Source organism: Armigeres subalbatus, chromosome 3 (assembly GCF_024139115.2).
Source record: "Armigeres subalbatus isolate Guangzhou_Male chromosome 3, GZ_Asu_2, whole genome shotgun sequence".
NCBI lineage: Eukaryota > Metazoa > Arthropoda > Insecta > Diptera > Culicidae > Armigeres > Armigeres subalbatus.
The window spans coordinates 2,883,266-2,900,106 of record NC_085141.1 but is presented as its reverse complement, the minus strand read 5'-3'; the positions used below and the strand labels follow the sequence as shown (position 1 = coordinate 2,900,106).

Genomic DNA, 16,841 nt, shown 5'->3' with positions numbered 1-16,841 from the left:
GCTCAACTGCGACTCATGGGGGCGCCGGCAGTGCGAAGCCGTACTCGCGGATGCACAACATGTTAGCTTTGGGGAGTTGATAGTAACTATTAGCGCTCAACTGCGACTCATGGGGGCGCCGACAGTGCGAAGCCGTACTCGCGGATGCACAACATGTTAGCTTTGGGGAGTTGATAGTAACTATTAGCGCTCAACTGCGACTCATGGGGCGCCGACAGTGCGAAGCCTTATTCGCCAATACACAACATGCAAGCTTGGGGGAATGTGATAGTAACAATCAGCGCTTAACGGCGACTCATGGGGGCGCCGACAGTGCGAAGCCGTACTCGCGGATGCACAACATGTTAGCTTTGGAGGAGTAGATAGTAACTATCAGCGCACATCTGCTAATCATGGAGGCGCCTACAATGCGAAGCCCTCCTCGCGGATGCCCAACATGTTAGCTTGGGGGAGTTGATAGTAACTATTAGCGCTCAACTGCGACTCATGGGGGCGCCGGCAGTGCGAAGCCGTACTCGCGGATGCACAACATGTTAGCTTTGGGGGAGTTGATAGTAACTATCAGCGCTCAACTGCGACTCATGGGGGCGCCGACAGTGCGAAGCCGTACTCGCGGATGCACAACATGTTAGCTTTGGGGGAGTTGATAGTAACTATTAGCGCTCAACTGCGACTCATGAGGCGCCGGCAGTGCGAAGCCGTACTCGCGGATGCACAACATGTTAGCTTTGGGGGAGTTGATAGTAACTATCAGCGCTCAACTGAGACTCATGGGGGCGCCGGCAGTGCGAAGCCGTACTCACGGATGCACAACATCGCGGATTTAAAACCGATTGGTTTACTATTTTTTGTACACACAGTTGATAGTAACTATCATACTGAGACCTATATAGGCGACTCTGAGTTTTAATGAGCTAAAATAGACCAAAAAAAATTTTTGCTTTAGGGGAAAGCTTCTTAGTTGTCGACTAAGGGTGACTAAACAGGACGGCAGGGCTGATCCATATAGCTGGGCAAAGTGGATGCAGCAAAAGAGCCGTCGATAGTGCGTGAGTTAGGGTTGATAGGCTCACACCAGCGCGATTGATCTTCGTTGCTGTTCCCAGGGGGCTCTCCCCCTGAGCTCATCGACATCTTGCGGCTTAGATAAACCGGTGGATTGCTTGAAATAATCTAACAGAAGATACTGTTTCCCGCACGGTAAAAAACTGAATGGAGTATCTTCAGGGCAACGATTAATGGAGACGGATGGTGTTTTAGACCTCTCGACAGGCGCTCTCCCGTGTAGTTCTTCCAAAGAGGGAAACAGCTGATTTTTTTCCGATCTGGCTATCCGACTCTTATCCTACGTTCCGCTTTGTGCGAGTATTCCGCTCACTATCCGTGTCCGCCTTGCGACACTGCGATGCCGAGTCACGATACGGGAAGCCGGACCCGATGCTCTTGAATTCCTCCTTTTGCCTTTCGATCTTCCGTTCACGGTCTTTCACTTTAAAGTCCACTTCGCTCAAGTGATCATCGCGCTTCTCGCACTGTTCTCTCTGCCGGGCACCCGACTCACGGATGGCGGTGAGTATAGGATGAGTAGTATTTTCTCACTCTCCGGACCCGGGGTCAACCCGGGTCAGATTGTGGTCAAGCACTAACGCTAGCTTGGCTTGGCTTCACTTTAGTGATAATAATCAATTAGTTCACTTTCTCCAATTTGTCTTCGGCCTGCATGGGCAAGAACAAATGGCCAGAAATCGGTCCTCCGGTAAAAAAAAAACTGCACAAGTACACCACAGAACAGTAACTACTTAGACGGATAGTTTAAAATTAACGGACAGAAATCCGACGGATTAAAATTGAAACGAACGACACCATACGAGATAAAATGAAACTCAAAGCAAGAGCGCTGCAAAAACAGTTCTTGTCGCGCCAAAAGCTAACGAGATACTGGGGGTGGTTTTCATTGATAAAAATGGCATTTTCCTTAACGTGGGCGTCCTACCCCCAGTTCCCCTATGCATATTTGTTTCACCCGATAATATAGTTATATCCTGATTTTATCACCCCCTCGATGATTTTTGGAGTGATAAAATAGTGACAAAAACGGAAAAATTTTTATTTTCATTTTTTTATTCATTTCATGAACGACCAAAATCTACAAATCGAGTCTAACGTCATGAAATCGGGGCGTGATAAAATCGTCACCTCCTCATCTTCTAGTGATAATAATTTTATTTTTATATGCTTAGAAGACGATACATTTTAATGGGAGTCAAATTTGTTTTGAAATAAATATAAACGAATATAATAAATTTAGTTTTATTATTAGAAACCGTTCATAAATTGAGATACGCTGTAAAGTAGGGTGGGGTTTGGAATTGCCTAAATTTGCGATTAGTAATTTGTGAACGGACTCTCATTATTGTTTTTCATTCCCGAGCAAAATCGGTTAACAAAACGAGAGCAACTTGATATTAAGCTCTGCTGTTGAGAGAATATTGAAAACAAAATTTGATGTCAATTGTTGGTTAATACAAATTCATATCGCAACATGTTTTCAATATGCATTCCTCAGTTATTATAATGATAGCAGCTTTACATCAAATTATGCTGTCGGTTATCTAAAGTGTGTTTTACGAAAACTAAAAGCAATCTGCAATCTGTTCGATTTTCAAAAAGTCTTCGAAGTCGATTAATAATATAAACTTCAATGCTTGTTCAAATGCGATTAAAACTAATTCTAAACTAAAAACAATTAAATTGATTCAATCACTTATTTAAAATGTTTACCGGAAATGTGTTCAGATTGGCGAAAGTTAATTCAGCCAAAGTTAATTGCCTATTTTCCGGGTATGGGACCACTCGACGTAGACACTAACTTAAAATGTTCTGAAAACTCAAATGTAAATATGTACTTTATGTGGAAGGCTTTGATTGCATTGTATTGTGTTGAAGGTAACCACTTTCTTTCGATGGGACTCGAACCCACGACCCTCAGTACGCTAAACTGGTGCTTTTAACCAACTAAGCTACGAATGACCTCCGTCGGCCATCGCAACTACTAAATGAACCAGTATTCTTCTCTCCGATTATGCTGAAAATCAACAGCTACAGCGGATATAAAATCCACGGTATATTGCAATATCGAGATAAATCAAAATGTTTCGATTTTTGCATTCTAACTACAAAGCATGCGAAATAGTCAGACACAATGTCAGCGCTACATTTGTTCCAGTCATCAAGAAGGATCCATGTCCATTTTCGGCTGATCCATTTCCATCTCCAAAAAACGGGCATAATGCAGAGCAGCAAAATATTAGTCCCGCCAACTGTATGCGGTTCTAGAGAAGTGAGATAAACGTTGTTGCAGACGAGATACGTGCGCGTGGGTGGACCTTTAGGCCAACGAGGAAGGAAAGCAGCAAGAACTAGCGATATATGCCTTCTTCACGAAATCTCACAACGTCCACTCAGGCGCAAGGACGAAACCGTGGATGCCAATGAAAGGGCCACATGTCTTTCATATTGAGCACTTCGAACAATACAAGTTTTATCGACCATCAATATCTCGGCATATGCCGCCATGGATGTGACTAATTACCCGCGTCAACTTAACAGTCACATCACTACAGGAGATTGACGCAGCCATCCGTAGCACGAGATCCTATAAGACCCCAGAACCAATCACATATCAGTAGAGATACTCAAAGCCGACCTCATGCCAACCGCGCAAATGATGTGTCAAGCGTTCTGCAATATCTGGGACCCCACAACTTTTCCGACTGACCAGAGTACCTAGCAAAAGTTCCAAAAAAGGGGATCTGACCTTGTTCGACAACTGGCGGGGTATCATGTTACTGTATATTGTTCTCAAAGTTCTGTGTAAAGTAATCCTAATCCGGATACAGGAAAAGACAGACACGACTCTTCCACGGTAGGATTCCGCCCGGAAGATCATGTGAGGACCATATTGTCATGCTTCGCATCATCCTGGAGCAAGTTCACAATTCCAAGAGTCCCTCCATTTGGTACTCATTGACCACGAAAAAGCCTTCAATCATACAGCCGCGAAACTCTGTGCGGTGCCACTAGACGCAAGAAAGTTCCGGAGAAATTGCTGTCAACACCGAAGCGTAGTACGAAGTTTCCACGTAAAGAGACCTGCAGAACTAGACAAATCTGACTCCATCCGTGTTGTAGCTGAAGCGAGACAAGAATAGATGTATTCTATGTCCGCTACAGATCCCCAAAATGATCCACGAAATCCTGGAGCACTTCGGCAGCCCAGTACTGTGGACCAACCAAAGGACCTCGACCCCGGCCGGCCGATGATACTACTCTACTAGCGCAACAGTACTCTGCTATGCAGAACATCAAACCGTTGGATGTCAACACGGTCAACGTTTCCAAACCCACCGTAGCCGAGCAAGTAGTAGAGAAGTCGAAAACCTTCAACATCCTGGAAGCCAGTTAGCGTCGGACGGCGGAACCAAGACCGACATTGAAGCACACACCAAGAAGACCAAATCTCGAATCCTCGAATCCAATACGAAGAAGAAGAGTCTGGAAGTTGTACTCCAGGAATTTATCAAACTGACTAAATATCTAATCCATCGTTGATCGACCCTTACAGAAACCTGGCTTGTTTTCGCCGATGAAGGACTCCTCAACCGGTCTCTTTGTCTTAAACAGAAATTGCCGGCCGAGTTCAGAAGGGTGATCCCTTTGTAAATGGCGCACTCTAGTATGTTCCCCTCCTTATAGATCGGGACACTGTTTTTTTATAGATCGGGCAATCAGCCGAAAAGTTCATCCTCAACTTCCCATATTTTTAAATATTGTGGTGGGGATGCAGCTGCTCACTTCCAAGTTTGCGAAGCTCGGCCGGGATCTCGTCCTTCTATTGGGATTCTATTACTGTTTTTCATCTCATTTAGAGCTTTTTTAACCTCTGCACAACACATCGATAATATAAAATTAGAAATGCTCATCGAGACGTTTTTGGGCTGCCCTTTTTTAATATATAAAAATTGTTTTTCTTATATACGCATGGAACGGCCATGCGTCTCCATCACTTCAAAATGGATGTTACAACCAGTTTGTGACATTAAAACCAACCAAACTTCAAGACTGCATGCATATTCTTAGGGGAAGGGGGGGGCAATATGCCCTAGCTAAGCAAACACTGCTTTATTGTCTTATTTGTAACGCTATTCATGAGTCATTAATTAACGGCTACGCAGTGAGACTGCGTAGCCGTTAATTAATGATCTATGATTAAACCCCACAGTCGTTTCCCAAAAAATTGCTATTCATGGGTATTTTTACATTATGCAACAGTTAAACAAGATAGCTAGATGATGCCATTGAAAAATTGTCAAAAATCTCAATCATACATATTGATAATATTCACATTTCAAAAAAGTGGTGGTATTCTGTTGCCGGAAAACTCATGAGGCAAAACGCCTTTTAGCTGGCAGCTCCAAGGGAACAAAGCACCACGCGTCGGCAAATCGGCATTCTGGTATGGATAGTGCGTGGAGACGCAGATACATTGTAGGTTAGTGCCACTAGAGCGTTTTGCCTCGCCAAAATGTTAGATGTTTCTTCAAAATGTGGAAATTTTCGGTTTTTCCGACCTTGCCATACACTATTTTGAAACTTTTTTCGCCTAACATGATTTTAGATCTAGTTTTGTTACGGCCATCTTAATGACGGTAAATATGAGGGAAACCACAAAAGGCGTTTTGCCTCGGGGGGCGTTTTGGGGCCTCTTCCCCTATGTTCATTGTAAGATAATATGTCTGTCGAAAGTATATTGAGGAGATGGATATTTGTTCTCTAAACAAAAAGGTAACAAAAAGTCAAGGGGTTTGCAATGAGACCGAATTTTTCTCTAATTAAGACACCATCCCCGTGTCGAAACGTCGGATAAATATGCATCTTGTTACAATAATTCAAGACCGTCCTTAAAATCGAAAGTTATTCAAAAGCTTCGCCCAACACTCAGGATCAATGAAGTCATATGGTGCTTCAGTGCGAGTCATTTCAGCAGCCAATTCGTGTCCAGCTATGGAAGAATGGCCAGGCATCCATGTTAGTTGTAAAGAATTGACTGTTCCTCAATTTTAGATTGACATGCGATTCCTGTTGGCCGAAACCAGAGCTTGCGAACTATTTTGTATACTAGTTTATAGACTAGATTATAAAATCACAAAATATAAAATAATCATCTCAGTCAGCTCGGCCCACACCTCTGTGCATTAGATCACCGGGTTATTGCTCAACATAATAGCTAAATGCCCGGCCCACCCCAGTAACTCAATGGCTGGTGTTGGATAAAACTCCTAACAGACCGGACCCGACGTCCCCCGGCTAGACAAGAATAATCTGCCTGTAGAACAAATCGTTGCGAACAACATAAAAGATAATGTAATGAGATTCAGATTTACAATCTATGTGGTTCAAAAAACATTTTTTAATTGCCTAATGTTTCGCCTTCTTCTGAAAATAGAAGGTTGCCAAACACAGCCGAAACATCGGGCAATTACAAGAATATTGTTTGAACAACATAGACTGTACATTTGAATCCCATTAATACCATAGAGATAGTCGCTCAAGCATTACAAATCTTAAGGAAAAAGATTATTTTTCGATATTTTTAGTTGGCACGTGGAGGAATGAGGCGATTAATGAATTGATAGCTAGTGCTATTTGTAATGCGGAGAATTATTATTAATTTGTGAAAGCCTTGCCGAATGATAATAAAAAATGTTATTTTAATGCAAAACTTCGTTTTTCAAGTGATCTGAGAATCGATCAGTTGGAGAAGAAATTGTTAACAAATTGTCGTGTGACTTTAAAAACATGAAAACTATTTACCTACTAAACTTATTTGAAATTTACAACAATTGCACCGCTTGACGACTTATGCTCTATTTTTTGTTAACTGGAATGAAGCCCAGGATTGAGAACAGATGTTCTGAAGGATTTTCGGACATACATTCACGAAAGCATAGACACTGCATGAAACCTAAGGCAATATTCTGTAACCGGAATTCTGTGTGGTTCTACTTCGATAGAATATTGAATTTCTCGTTCTTTTGGACTGATTAACTTCTAGCAAGAATATGCGTCAACTTTCCTAATTTATTATATTTATAGAACACCCAATATGTATGTATTAAAATAAATAATTTATTTCCACAGACACAATAAGAAAACTCATTTCCATGTATTATCGCTTAAAAGTAAGAATAAAACACCATAAATTTTATGTACAACGATGTCGAAAAAAATAAATAAATAAATAAAATTCACAACACCATCGCCATGTTTCTTATTTGTTTTACTTTATTTCGGTTGCCTTCTTTCGTTTCTGTTTTATTTTTCACTGAAAAAGGTGCAGAATAACTGGGATTTTTAAATAAAAAATGGTGCACATGTGAATATCCGTCTTAAAATAGCCTTCAGCAACAAGCCACTCAACTTTTTTACACCGAAACAAATATGCCATGGATTTTGCACGGGTTGATGCACAGCAGCTGCAGGCTTGGCTGAAGGCTAAACATAATTCAACTCGCTGGTGCCTACTTCGATTAGTATTCGAATTCGGTACGAAATCAGGAAAGAATTCTCATTACCCATTTTTGGTTAAGTTTTGGTTTGATCAGTCAGTCGAAAGATGAGACAATAAAGATAAGGGGGTTAAGGGAATTTTCTCAATTTTCTTTCCAACGACGAGTCAGTTCTCCGACAAACGAGATTTCAGTCCTCAAACTCGTACCCGCAAGTTGAACTCTTTTCGATAAAGAACCGTTCTTTCTCATTCGCATATTGTGCACTGAGTGAGTCTTAAATGCCATAAACTAAAACAAGCAGCTGAGTAGCAGAGGCCGATGTCAATGCTGCACCACGCTGCTGGTTTGATTGAAGTGCTCTTCGACACGATGCTGGACGCCATGCAGATATCTCTGGAACTGACTCGTCACGTGCTGCAGCAGATTGATGCCCACGACCAGTTTCATCTCGACGGTATTCCGGATCAGCTCGGACCAACTAATTGGTCGCTCACCCGATGGAACAGGGTTGGTCTCTCCTGTCTCACCCTCGGTCGTAGGGACGAACATATCCATGGTTTCTGTGGCGGTCGTTGTTGTAGCACTTGTGCTGGTTATCTTTTCTTCTGGCTTTCTATCATCACTTCCGATGATTTCATTGTCGATTTCGTTATCGATTTCGTTTTCCGCACTAGTGATGTCACGCTTTCGGCGTCGGGGTCCGTGCTCAGGAACAGGGGCGGAAGTGATGATGTCGATCATACTGTTGTCCTGATGATAGACACTTCCAACGACATACTGAGCGTGATGTTCCGGGCTATGCTCTGCAGTGTAGGCCGCTGGGTTTGGAAGGAGTTCGTGGTCTTGCTCGGAAATGTCTTGGGAGATTTCTTCTGAGACGGGTTCCGCGCTCGTTAGTGGGACATTAGTGCTGCTGGTAGTGCTCGGTGAAAAGGTTGTACTTTCCGGAGCTACATAAACGGGAGAGCTGGATTTGGTGTAAAAGCTTGGTGGAGTGTTATAGTAGAATTCGTTATGAGACTTGGCCTGCACTTGGCGGTTATAATTGGTGTACATTTCTGGCGTTCCTGCATAAGCTGGACGCGGCTGGTTACGGTAGTTGATTTGAGGGTACTTATTAACTGAATAGCTTTGTACGTGATAGTTTCCATATTGATGTCCAGTCCGCACTGGCTGACTCACTCGTCGTCTCAGCGTATTACGGTAGTAAGAACGTTCTGGCATTCCGGCGATCAATTTGCCGAAAACTTCTTCCTCGTTCTGGCCATCAGATGTGGCGTAATCTTCAATGTTGGAATAGTAGACATCGTCTTTGCGATTAGTTTCGTCCGATCGCCGTAATGCAGCTGTCAAAGGACTACCAAGGAAGTAAGATGCTAAGCCTGCAGTTATCATCAGCCCTACCAAACCTACACCAACTGTTGGCATGACTTCACGGGAGAGATAGTTCATTATCTGAGTGGTCATTGGCTTGCTCTTCGCAGGTGGTTTCTTTTCACTCGGTTTAAGAGCAGCGTCCTTCACTTCTGGCTTCTTTTTCTTGGTAGCTGGTTTCTTCTTGTTAGCTGCAGCGGCTGGCTTCCGAGTAACTTTCTTCTTTGCTACTTTGGACGGTGATCTATCTTCCGGCAAATCAAACAGAGCATCCTTAGGTTCCAAGATGAGGAAGGTCGATGTCTCCACAGTGTTGTCATCGGAATTCTGTTCATCAGATGCGGTTGGTCCAAGAGGAGACTCAGTCACAGACAGTTCAGTAGTTGTCGTGGTCGGCGCTAACGTTGTTGTCGTTGTTGTAGTTTTCGCGCTCGTTGGCGTGAAAGGTTTCTTCGTTTTCTTGGTTATAGTATCTAGTTTGTCTTCCAATTTTGGTTTCGGTCCATCAGTCACCTTGATTCTGGTCATGAATTTATTGTTCTTGTCTTTCTTTTCTTCCGAAACGGTTGTCGTTCGAGTGTTTATTGTCGTTGTCCGACGCCTTGCAGTAGTCAGCGGTTTCCGCGCACTGGTGGTCACTGTTCGTCTAGTCGTGGCAGTGGTATGTGGTCTGGTGGTAGTGAAGATCTCTTTTTTTGATTCGGTAGAAGTAGGCGAGTTGCTCTCACTGAGAAGGACCCAAGTGGATAAGCCCTCTTTAGGGGTTGTCGTTGTCGGTTGCACCCTAATGCGTATTCTGTCGTTTGCTTTGCTGAACTCGTGAAATTCCTCCTCAGACATCGGTTCAGCGACTCCACTGTGACTGGCAAAATTATCGAACGTAACAATCTGGTCGTTGGCTTTCGCTTCGCCAGTATTCGCCTTCGATGGTTGATGCAAACCTGCGCTGGTCAGGATTCTAGTGCTGGTAGATACCACGTAGCCCGATGTTCCGATTTTTGTTTTCGGGGCATTTTCCGGCCGTTTAAATACTGGGCTGCAATAAAACAAATATGACGCAATTCTAGATTCCGGGACAATTACGCTCTTTGGGGTTGTTTATTTCATGCAACTGAAGGCCTAATAAGTGTCCTCCAAGCGATAGAGATCTCAGATAAAAGAGATCAAAGCAGTGGCAGAGATCTCACAGAACAAATCAAAATGAGACAGAAGTTAGCGTACATGCAGTTTGCGAAGAGAAGCAGGATTAAAACGCTGATTTGTTTTTAAACACATTCAGGAATTAGGCTTTTTGGTGAAAATGTTAGTTTTTGTTGGAGAGTTGCATTTCTTTTTATTATCATGATTTTGAATCGTTAAAATGAGATTATATTCTAATGCTACATGAGTTATTATCACTAATAATACTAATTCCAATATTCAGGACAACATGATTGTTACGTACTACTCAAATATCAATTGATGCTAAGCTACTAGAGTAAATAGAATCATGGAAACTTCGTTATGATTGATTTATGAAATCCAATGAACTGTAGTCCTTTATGTTACTACTATGCTAAAAATACATTATCGATAGGAGAGAGCACGAGTATGCGAGTATGCTTGGTTACTGATTGGTAAAATTCGTTTTTCTAGATTACTTCAATTGCACATTATTATCATGGATATTAACTCCTATAACAAAACAGACACTACTTCAAAGCAAATCGTACAATCTGTCACGGTCCTAGGAAATTAATTTTTCATTTTCAACAACATGCGTGGGAATAACCTACACAATTCGAGGCGTGTGGAAGTAAGTCAGTCAGTCGATCTTCCGGTTATTCCTGGAAATTTGCAAATTAATGCCTCGCTGTAAAAACTGTACCATCTGCGATCTCTCAACAATTATTAGGAAGGCACACGATTACTGTGCACTCGCACAGACGATGATGTTTTGCCCCCAGCGGGCTACTATGATGGGAAAATTTCCCCCCTTGAACGGTGTCAGATCTCACGGCTTGCTTTTCATTTAAAGACCTAATCTCTTCCTATAATGGATTCCATTGCTTTCTTCAATTGAAATTTTGTTTTGTTTAATTTGTTCAATACTTGGGGAAATGGATGATTCATCCAAATAATGATAATGGAGGTCTGCTACGAGGAATGGACGTAACCTGACTAAATGTTAGCCCCTGCATTAAAATGTGTAGTATGTTAAGTGTTATGAGAGCGTGTTGTTGTACATATGTTTATATGAATTGTATGGTTTATACGCTTTGAAAGCTGCCAAACAGCAATCATAATAGAAATGAGATGTGGAAAAGTTATCACTAGGCATGCACGAGGTGAAAGAAATTTCTTAGCTCATCCACTGGTTGATGCAGTATAGACAAACCAAGCGATAGGTTATTGTAAGTAGATGGATTGGAAATAATCGAACTTCGACCATAAATTATGTTAATTAGATTATTTTTGCTCGTATGACAGTCAACTACAGCTACCGCTACTATTACTACAAGTACTACTTCTATATCTACTTGAGATAATTAAATTTAGGTGGTCTATTTATGTTCGCGTTTTCCTCTAATTATTTTGTTTGTCTTCATCTTGTTTCCGTTTGGTCGTTTTTTATTCACCATATGTTAAATGAGTACAGAAAGTGAAATGCACACTATTAAAAAGCGTTTTTGCACTTTTGGTCAGGTAGTCACATCTGTCGTTTTTCTCGTAATCGTCAATTGGCACTTTAAATGTTTTTGTTAGCATTTTGGGCAAAAGCTTTCCTTCCCTTACCGGAATGCGAACGCACTGCGCAATGTTTCTGTTGAAACCGAAAGCTCACAGGGGCCTGCTGCCACTACCGTTCATCATTCGCCTTTCCTTTCATACCCGCATAACCGCGATAAGGATTTGATATTCTTTTCACCTTTTTTATATTCGCTCGATCGTCAGCAAAGCCAAGGTTTGTCCAGATATTCCCAAAATCGAACCAATCAGATCGTGTTGGCGGTACTACCGGACGCCGTCTACGGTGAACCCGATAAACCGGACCGACTGGAGGAGGTTTCTTAACCACAATCGTGCTGAAATTTTTGATGGGTGGAGTGAACTTCGAGTAGAAATACATGCCGACGCCAACACTTGTCATCACCATGGCTATGACCGGCAGTGCTGCCAGTGTGATTATTATGAAATTCATTGGAGTCATTGCAGACATTGCTGCCAACATGCCTACCATGGCGTGCGATGTATCCGGAATGATGGAACTGAGGCCACCGTGCCCAGAATCATGAGGCTTCTTATGTTTATTGTTACTGCCCCCGGTAGTTCCTGGACCTGTTCCGACGCGAGTTGGAGGCATAATATTACCCATCAAATTTCCAATTGGTGTAGACAGAAACGATGTCAATGGAGCTGGGGGAACCAAGGGCGGCAAGGGAACAGCCGATAAGGGTTCAGCCGGGGCAGCAAACAATGCCGCATCACTGGCCACAGATGCTCCGGCTGTATCGCTTGCCAAAGATGCTCCGGCTGCATTGCTTGTCAAAGAGGCCCCGGCAGCATCACTTGCCGCTGCCGCCCCTGCTGCATCACTTGCCAGGAAAGCACCAGCCGCTGCTGCTTGCGGTTGAGCTAGGAGCGAAGAAGCAGCTATGGCGGCTATTGCTACCGGAGCAGCAGCCGCCGCTGCAGGAGCCAGCGGACTTCCAGACTTGGTTGCCACATCACGCTGCGGTTCGTTAATGGATATTTCAATATCATTGCAAGCCTCTTTCCCATTCACAGTTATCCGAATTCCGTGGCAAAGCTGTTCCTCATTTTCGTTTACTTCTTCATCTTTTAACGCTCCAAACTCATCGTACGGATCTTTCGGAGCATCATCATCGTATGGATCAATCTGTTGCCATCCAGTCGGTTCAATCTGCTCGTCATCATTCCAGTAGTTTGCATCCGGTCGGTCAGGATCCGGATCTTCTTGTTGTTTCTCCGGTTTCTTTTTCTTGTTCTTGTTTTTCTTCTTCTTTTTCTTTTGTTTCTTAGGTGGTTCAGGGTAAAACTCGTCAGCCGTATTCTCCTGACTAGGGTAAAAATTATCAATTGGGAATTCATCTCGATCCGGTTCCGGATTATAAACGTCATCTGTGAACGACAGCTCTTCCTGCTCGTTATGCACCTCCGGGGTGTAAACCGGTTTCGCTTGAACAATGATCACAGGACCTGGAGTCGATGACGGAATTGTGTAGAATCCACTTGTTGTTCCAAAGTTGTTTAGCAAATGAACCGGTGTGACGATTCCGTGTTGCCCGTTGAAGTCTACATTGAAGGCGTCTTGCGTTTTATCTGACCACTTTGTAATAATTTTGTGGATCACCGGTTTCTTCCGAATGTTCATGTAGTGATACTGTGAATCTGTTGGATCCCAGTTTGGGCTAGTGTCGAAAACGGGCGCCAATGAAACTGAACGCAAAGTGTTCGGTTCCTCAGTAAGGGAAGATATTGGTTCATAGTTGTTAACACCAACTTTGTCATTTTGAAAATTTGCCAAATTTTTTATAATAAAGTCTTTGATTATGCTTTCCCTAGATATTATATCGTCTGCATATTTGTTATACCTGCTTATGTGATCCTGAGCCAACGGTGTTGAGGTTGTGGTCGACGTCGCTTGTGCTTCTGAATTATTCTTCGTGCCACTACTTGCACCGGTCGATGTCTGATGATCTGAGTCACCACCGGACGCGACCAATGGTAGAGCGTTCGTTGTCGGAATAAGCTCCTCTGTCACCTCCAGGGGATTGTTGGAACGGTAGAAGATTGGTTCCTGATTTGGCCTGGACAATGCGGTGCCCGCCAAAAGGCACATCAACAAAATGGATCTGGGCTTCATTGCTAGAATTTTGAATAGGTGAGAAAGATAATTAAGAGGCTCATTAGTAATCGATTGAAGCATTTACAACGGGCGACGCGGCTTAGCAGTGTGAATAGAGGGTCGATTGCCTTTTTGGTGACCGGATAACAGGGTTTCAATTGTGTAGCATTTGGAAATTGACGTAAATATTTCAAATTCAGAATTGCGTCATAACAAAAATATATAACTGAATATGAACAGTAAAAGAACAATAAATATTAGAATTAGCTGCTTTCAAAATTTATGATTCTGTCTAAGAAATGTTATAATATTTTTTTAATTATATTCGTAGGCAGTAGGGGGACTGTTTTCTTTTCCATGCAACTGTTCACTGTAACAAATTCATGATATCTCGAAAACAAAAAATAAAGCATCAATTTAACGGTTTTGTGCTGAAATGCACAAAAATGAGAAACATATCTCAAATAAACAATAAGCCATTTTAATGTCATGCATTTATTTTTATCATTGTTCGGCTCAACTTTTATTCATAAATCTTTATCTCAATAACCCTCCTAACCTATCTACATATTTCTCATCATATCGCAAAGTCACGATAAAACACAAAAATGCATCTTTCATTCAGATTGCTCGTGCTGAACCAGATTTTCAGCTGGCCCCGCCGTAAACATTCATGTTCGGGTTATTTAGGCCATCGTGCTTCGGGTCGGATCGAATGAGTAAGCCAAGGAAAATCGATCAGTTGGTGTAGGTATGTAAGCATGCCGTCTGGAGAGCCACTGCAACATCGCACAGAGATGATCAGCTGTGCGATGGAAAGAAAAGAAAGACAAACACTTCATTCTTGGTGGGAAAACGAGCAGCCGATGCCGTATCGGATGATGAATGGCGTCGCCAAAGGTGAATTACCGACATGGTACCACACAAGAGAGAGCCGTGTGAAATGAGTCAGCATTGAAAATTGCATGAAAAAGAACAAACTCATGGTGGATTATAATCGAGCTAGATGACCTTTTAGATTCCTAAATGAGAACACGACCAAAATTATCTTTAATTTCTCTGGATCGCTTGGAAATATCCAAAATTACCACTGAGCTAATTGCTTATCTATTTTGTGAGTTACCTTTGATCCAACACGCACCATGTTAATAAGTTTTTGTAAATTGTGTGTACATACTAAGCATCCGAAATGTTAATGCATCACTGTTATCTCTTGTTCTTGATTGTAAGAAACAAAACAAAATACAAGCATTTAAAAAAATGAATGATATCAGCATTTTTTGTTGTTTTCCTGATCGCGTTGGTACGTATACGCTTTGATACATTTCATTTGGAATGGTAAGGGAGAACAGTGCATAATGCACCCCTGGGGCAAAATGGCCTCACCCATAAAATCACTCATATAATCTGTTGTAGGACATTTATGATCGAATATTACCATTACTATTCATTATTAGTTATCCACTATTTTAGCTCCATTGGAAAAAGTGAGAAAAACCCCTCCATATTCACTCAAATTTAACGATATGCGATTATTCCACCTCACCCGTGAGATTGTGGTTCAATCCGTTAAGAAAAAAACAAACAACCATGCGTTCACCTTTGTTTTACATGCAATTGAGTCATTTTACACCACCATTCGTGCGTTTTGCACCAGGCCTAATTTTAAAACTTTTTCAAATGCGTGAAAATGAAATCATGAAAACCTAATTGTTTTGAATAGGCGATCATTGTGCAATATAGCTGGTTTTGTAAATTTTGTATCTGCACGTTGAAATGGTTCGGTATTCTTGTTTATATCGTTGAAAACATCGAAAAACCTTAAGGGGTGCATTTTGGACCGTTCTCCCCATAATAGTTTTGGTGCGGTCTATAACGCTATCCCCCAAATAAAGTTAGAAACAACAACCAACCATCCAATGAAGCGTGAGGTGCTAAAAAGAAGGAACCATCGAAGTAGGCCAGAAACGTTTTAGCAACTTCGAGACCAGGCAGCCTGCTCATAGTAGGCATTGATATAGAATACAGTTACTTTTGTTGTGGCTTGTGAGCAGCAGCGAAAGAATGTGCTTCTCGAATGAGACATTCCCCGGCGAGATTTAAGTTAACTGTTTTTTCTTGCGATGCCAAATAAAAATATTGATTAATGATCAGTCGATGTCTATTTTGCGCATTTCTTGCGTTGGACCACTTTCGATTAATGAAAGTAAACAAGCATTTTAAAGAGAGTGGATATTTGAGATCAACAGCGAAGATCAATAAAACGAGAAGAGGTTTTCTTGAACATTCTCAGTTCCATTATTATGCTTTACTTTTTACACTTTTCACGAATCCTGCTCAACCCTTCCATAATTAATTCATATAGGATGAAGATTAGATCACAAGCATAAGAGCTTAGCTGTAAATGAGTTTGAGGGCTTATTTGCTTTTTCATCTTTCTCGTTTTCGTTTTTATAAAAGCTTCTTTTCAAAATGCGTTCTTGTTCGCACTGTTATTAATTGGAGGCATTCTAAAATCTAAACCTGCCATTGCATGCATGTGTTTCCAATGCGGAGGGGGTCGAGAATCTGTCCCACTATTTTTTAGATCATACCGAGTTTTGAGCAGTGTTGAGAAACTCACTCATATGAGTAAAAATTCCTCACTCATTTCTAATTTTTTTCCGTGAGTACTCACGCGTGAGTTACTCACGACCTGTGAGTACTCACAAGTGAGCAAACGTGGTTTTGCTCACTCACGAGTGAGGAATTTTTGCTCATATGAGTAATCCAATAAGATTAGTTTTTGTTTCTTCCACAATGTAGATGTCAAGTTTTGGCCAATTCTGGTAGTTGTCAAGAAGTACGTAAAAATTTGTGGCATGAATTTATGAAAAAAAAAACTAAAGAATTTGTCAAATTATACGAATAAGAAATTGCTAATATATTGGGAATTACTATCAACATGTTAATTAATTGCATAATAATAAATTTCGGGAGTATGTAGTGCAGGATTGTTACGACTGCGCGGATTTTGCGCATATGGCGCGGTTTTAGTTTCGGGTGAA

The 16,841-nt window shown here is 41.8% G+C and overlaps 1 protein-coding gene across 1 annotated transcript in view; it reads right to left on the bottom strand.

Annotated features, from left to right (window-relative positions):
- Positions 1 to 7,120: 7,120 nt before the first annotated feature.
- The window catches only part of LOC134226901 (mucin-2-like), a 44,138-nt gene continuing 34,417 nt past the window's right edge, over positions 7,121 to 16,841 (bottom strand). The window contains exons 2-3 of the mRNA XM_062708005.1: positions 13,541 to 13,814; positions 7,121 to 9,981 (exon numbers count right to left, since the gene is read on the bottom strand). Coding sequence (XP_062563989.1) covers positions 7,893 to 9,981; positions 13,541 to 13,812 — 2,361 coding nt within the window. The 5' untranslated portion in view covers positions 13,813 to 13,814 and the 3' untranslated portion in view covers positions 7,121 to 7,892. The remainder of the gene's footprint in view (positions 9,982 to 13,540; positions 13,815 to 16,841) is intronic.